At 37.8% G+C, this 6,000-nt stretch overlaps 1 protein-coding gene across 1 annotated transcript in view; it reads left to right on the top strand.

Annotated features, from left to right (window-relative positions):
* The first annotated feature begins 3,927 nt into the window (after positions 1–3,927).
* Positions 3,928–6,000, top strand: part of arid5b (AT-rich interaction domain 5B) — a 137,944-nt gene continuing 135,871 nt past the window's right edge. The window contains exons 1-2 of the mRNA XM_028795383.2: positions 3,928–3,995; positions 4,318–4,572. Coding sequence (XP_028651216.1) covers positions 3,975–3,995; positions 4,318–4,572 — 276 coding nt within the window. The 5' untranslated portion in view covers positions 3,928–3,974. The remainder of the gene's footprint in view (positions 3,996–4,317; positions 4,573–6,000) is intronic.

The following is a 6,000-nucleotide window of genomic DNA, read 5'->3' as shown; positions in this document are numbered from 1 at the left end:
CCAGCTGATTCTTTACTTGTGTTTCTTTTAAACATTATGGTCCTTAACACAGAATGTTTCTTTTTTTTTTGGAGAAGGTGGTGTCTTTTTGGGGGGGGGGGGGCTGTAAATATAACATGCATCGCGGATAGTTTAACCCCAGTGCCAACATATTAACATAACATTCATACTTAACGAACAGTTTTTTAAATATATGCAGATGGGCTGTCTTTACCATTATCGAAACATAGTTGTCCCATAACGTCTCCAAATGAAAGGGTTCTTCTTTGCGATTAGGCTGTCAATCTGTTGTAATGATACTGATTATACTACACGTAGTATAAAGCACAGTTAAATGCACAAAAATATTCTTTGAGATGATATCATCATCTATTATTAGAATTTGATATTTCAAACCAATAAGCAAGCGGAAGAGCGACATTGCGACAGTAGTGAGTGAGTAAATGCACAGCATGAGGCGGATCATGCAGCAGACAATTTTAAGAGTAATATTTCTGAGCTGCGATCTAATAATACGGATGCGGCTGTTTATGAACATGGTTATTCTTGTTTTTATATGGGGTGCCTATTAGAGCTGCCTTAGCAAGTATTTTTTTAATATCTTGGCTATTGCGGTTGTGCTGATGTCTGAATTTAAACATTCATTCTTTGTTCTAGAAATAGTATTCAACATTAGTGTAAGTACAGCACTGCAGGACCTCGCATTTAATCCCTGGGTGTCAACGTCTGATGTCTTACATAGGTGATGTGATTGATGGTGCTTTGAATACACATGCTATTACTCCTCTCAGGGGCTCAAATAAAGTAACCTAATAACTGCATTACCGTGTTACACTGGCCACGCACTTAACGTGTTTTAAAGCATGCATTGCAGGAGCTGACGTACAGTAGGAAGGAACAGGCAAAGAACGGAATATAAACACGATGACCTAACTATCAGAAGGCAAAAAGAGAAAGCGGCTTTCTATCACGTGAAGAAAACGGACCTATAAGGATCATCCAGGAAATTCTATAATCTGACTGATGAAGATTAATTTGCATGAGGAATGCAGCTAATCGGTCCTAATTTATCAGAAGTGTAACGATCCAAGAGGTCGGAAGGCTTGTCTTTTATATATAGCGCCTTTCTAGAGTTAACAGTCTCCTCAGGCAGTGTATTAATGTAACAATTGTTTACGGGTACAATTTTACATTTGTAGCACTCGTAGGTTAAGTGAGTTGCAGAGAGTTGCACAGTGAGTCAGCAGCGCAAACTGAGCCTAATGGGAAGACAATTTACAGTCCATTGCCTCAGCCGGATAAACAATAAATAACACCACTGGTATGATGTAATCACACAATCAAGCTTTATTTTATATAGCGCCCTTCACTAACAGTACTGTCAGAACACGCTTTATACATTTCAACGCAACCCGATACAATTAGTGGCAGATGTGTTTGCACAATAAAGGAAACACATGAAATAAAAAAATGATTGAAATTCACTCAGTTTATCTAATTACAAATTAGGTACTAATAGAATGACGAAACTGATATTTTTAGAGAGTAATAAACGACAATATTAAAAAAAATCTTTCATTTTTTTTTCCAAGGATCGCTGCGCCGCATGTTTCAATGACATTAAAAGACACACATTTTTTATATGCTAGAACATTTGAATAACTCAATGAGTTGTTAAGCATAACGAAGAGGAAAATATCTTTGCGAATATTGAGACCGGTTGTTGACACTAATTTAAAGTACTGTATAAGTAACATCACAGTAATGCCCCAAAGGCATTTACATTGAGGTTTGCTAAGTAAACATGCGAGCAGGTCTTTCAGGAAACTGCTTCAAACAACAGGTCCCAACAGAGATTGGCTTACACATTTTTTCATTTTTGTTCATCTTTAAAAGTTTAAAGGCGATTTTTTTCGGAGTGGGAGGGAGCACGAGGCGGGAATGTTAAATTGTTAAAGTAATAGTTTACTCGTGTTCTGTATTTTTGTTTGTTTTTTTCTGTTAGCCTAGAACACGAATACTTCTCCGCTGCGGTTCTTCCCTTTTTAAATAGAAATTGCTATACGCATAAATAACAGTTTACATCCGATTCCGCCCACTCGAATGAGTTGTAACGCACTGTACCATAATTCTTCTTTAAATCTTTAAACACGCCAAGTACTTACTGAACCCTGCACTGAACTGAACAGTACTCCCCCCCCCCCCCCCCCCCCCCCCATCCCCTGCTGGCTACATGTAATTAATGACTGTATCATATGCGTGCATCGTTTTGAAATGTCGATTTCCTGGTAAAGGATTGTTATAATGCTGTTTTACCCAATTCGAGCCAACCCCCCCCCCCCACCTCCTCACAACATACACACATACACGCACACACACACACACTTGCATACAGACTTTAATTGAGCCTACAGTGCACTTAGCAGTCCTCGTGACTTGAGATCAAACATTGCATAAGATATAAAAATAGCTCGCTTATAAATGCGGCATCCTGTAATTTATTAAACATGTTTCAACTTTCATATTGTAATAGACTATTAACTGACTTCTAGTTAGGCATATAAAACAAATAGCCTTGCGCGGAAAAATGTATTAGTGGAACAAAAAGCCTTTATTAATGTTGCCCAAATTCAATTTATTTCGAGTCTCCGAGGTATTTCTTTGCAATGTAACTTTTGCTGCTATCACGCTCGCTGCAGCTTAGTTCCTTGCTCTTTGCGCCAAGGTTTTGCGCGTGTTGATAGTAATTTTCCAGGACCTGAGACCAATCACCTTGGATTTATTTCAACAGCATTCTTTTAATATACAAGTATAACCAGAAAGAAAGTACATGCCCTTGGCTGTATGCCCATCTATTGCAAGCGCGTATTATTCGCGCATGCCAACTTTTGCAACAAATTGCAAACATGGTTCTGCATTACATTGTGTATGCCAAACCTTCCCTTCTTTTATCACATAGACGAGAACAGCAGAGCCGCGATGAGAACAGCAATCGACTAAGTTCGCGCATACTCAGCAGAATGCGTCATTTCTATTTATTTTTCATGTACGGCTATATTTGTGTGTGTGTGTGTGTGTGTGTGTGCGCGCGGGTGTGCGTGTGTGTGTGTGTCTGCGCGATCAATTAAGCTCGTTACATATTCACGTTCATAGGCATAATGGCAGCTATTCAACGTTTTCTGTTGTTCTGCAAATCTCGTGATGACTGCTCACATCTATATTTCATGCCGAGTCTCCTTCCCCCGTTAAATTCTTCGCTATTAACGCACATATGCAAATATAGGTTATTGATAAGCATTGTTATACACTGCATTTATCAGATTAAGTAAATACCCCCTAATTAGAATAAAAATAAGTACTATTATTCACATACAAGATACAATTTAACTATCATGAAAGTGTAACTAATGTATTTCATGTAATTGAAAAAAAAAATTAGGAAGAAGAGCGCCCCTGAATCTCTGCAGGAAATGTTCTTTCTATTATACATACAGACGTCCTAGATGCAGGTCCTAGAAGTTGTGTAACTCATAAATTTCACATTTTTCCAAGAAAAGTTATAAAATGATAATTAGAAATTAATCTCAGTGTATCTTAGCTTTTACAAGAGATTGATACTTTCTTTGGACTAATAGGATGAGCTCAAAAGAAATAGATTACATTTAAACGATCGTTTTTGCGCGTTGTTAGTTACGTTTCTCCGCAGCTGCTAGGGCTTTTTAGAATTTGATAAATGCAAATTTGAGTCTCAGAAGAAAAGAGATCATAAGATTACAAACTTCTGAGCCCGAAAAAATATTACGTAGCAATTTTGAACATTTTAAACGCGTTGGTTTACAAAATTCGGCGTTTCATATTGAGGAATCGAATCGCGCAGCGTGAGAATGTGGTTTCCCCTTCCAGGACCGTTAGCAATCCATTCAAGCCAACAAGTTTGGAGAGAATGTTGAGTTTAATCAATTCAGAGCGTCGAGATGGAGCCCAACTCACCCCAGGTATTATTATCTACGCTGCCTCGCTTTTATTTTATGTACATTATTGTCAGTATTTTAAGAATGTATCGCTACCAGATATATTATTATACATTTTATGAACACATGACTGTAAAATCGTAAACTTTTTAATACAAAACTTTAGCGATATACATTAAAATACATATTGGATTTGGTTTCAGAATTTCTTATCTGTTTAATGAAATATTTCACTACTGTATATTTTACTCTGTAAAGCACTGCTGATTTTTAAGGGCTGGATCGCACGCTTTATATCACAAAATAATAATCAGATTTTTTTTCTGTTTCTCTTAAATTTCTGTAGTGGGTAGGCTCACCCTGTGGTTTACACGGACCTTACATTTTCTACAAGGCTTTTAAATTTCACCTTGAAGGCAGACCAAGAATTTTGTCCCTTGGCGACTTCTTCTTTGTAAGATGTAAGCCAGAGGATCCGATTTGCATAGCGGAGCTCCAGCTGTTGTGGGAGGAAAGAACGACCAAGCAACTTTTATCCAGCTCCAAACTTTATTTTCTCCCAGAAGATACTCCCCAGGGAAGGACTGTCATTCATGGAGAGGTAAATGCGGATATTTGGACTGAATTCGACTTTGACGTGTTAAGGACGTGCTATCAAAAGAGAGCTAAGTGAATGGCTTACGATACGAGAGTCTTAGAAAAACAGACCCGTAGAATGCAGCTGATTTCCTTTCATATTGTTTCTGCTTTTCTTGTATATTAATACATAATGCTTGAACAATGCATGATACGCTTTGAGACAATGATGTTGCTTTCCTGTTATCCCTTTAACAACATTATTATTCGACCCCGTAATGATATTCACGTTGTTGAATTGGGGGCTGGGGGGTATTATCGCTATGTCTTGACAGTTTGTTTGTCTTTTATGTTTTTAATTATTTCGCTTGCTTAATATCTGCAAGCGGAAATTACGAAATGGAGGCTGAAATTGTATGCCGCTGAGCTGCTAAAGTCGTATTGAATAAGGTGTTAGATGACAGGTAATACAATTTCATTTTAAAATGCGCCCCCTAACACACACCCCTCCTCTCCAGTCACACTCTCTCTCTCACACACACACACACACACACACACACGCACTCGCGCACACACATTCTGCTCCAATTGGGCGTGTATTAAACAGAGATACAACTAGCACAAACATGTTAAAAGAGTGAGCAAAACATTTACCCTTAATCCATAAAATATCATCTGTCAGTTTCAATTTACAGTCCGGAATGTTTTTGCCATTCTAACATGATAGAGCTGTGCTGCCAAGTATTTATTGTAAGCGGACATTTTCCCTGGGTGCGCTAGAGAGCTCCCAGTAACAGTACGAGCGCTTGATTATTAATAACTACAACAACATGAACAATAATTATACTATGGAAATTTGATACTGTCAACAGATAACGTCGCCTTTCAAGCCCGGTGTGACGTTTGTAAAGGTCATCATCATGGACTATAGCGTATCGGTTCTGCATATCGGCAATGAGAGGCTTATATATCTTAATAAAATGGAACAGGAAAGTGTTCGTGCGGTTTCAGTTACGAGCAGACCACAATAAGACGTCTGCGCCACTTATTTTATACGATTTCCTTAAATTGTTTTTGTTATTATGGTGAAGGCGTATTATTTTTATTTCGCATTAGGAGCGACATTTTGCAGTAAATGCTAGTGTCAAATGGAACTGGATTTACATTTCACTCACATACAAAATAATCTACAAGAGAAAACCTGTTTTGATCCCGTCCCAGTAATGTAAATACGATAAACGTGTCTTTTTTAATAAAGAAAATAGCTCATGTTGAGTGAACTTTATTGTCTTTTTTTCAGAGGAGCCAGAGTATCAAATTTCCTCTTCATAACACGCAACAGGTTTCTCAAGCACCTTAAAGGGGGTTATTAAATTTTAATGAGATGCACATATTTTCTTTGGAGGTGGTGACTTTTCTTTCTTTTTTTAATGCCTCGTACTGTATGTGACTG

This window comes from Erpetoichthys calabaricus, chromosome 2 (genome assembly GCF_900747795.2).
Source record: "Erpetoichthys calabaricus chromosome 2, fErpCal1.3, whole genome shotgun sequence".
Taxonomy (NCBI): Eukaryota; Metazoa; Chordata; class Cladistia; order Polypteriformes; family Polypteridae; genus Erpetoichthys; species Erpetoichthys calabaricus.
The sequence above is the reverse complement of the archived record's forward strand: the minus strand, read 5'-3'. Positions and strand labels throughout refer to the sequence as shown.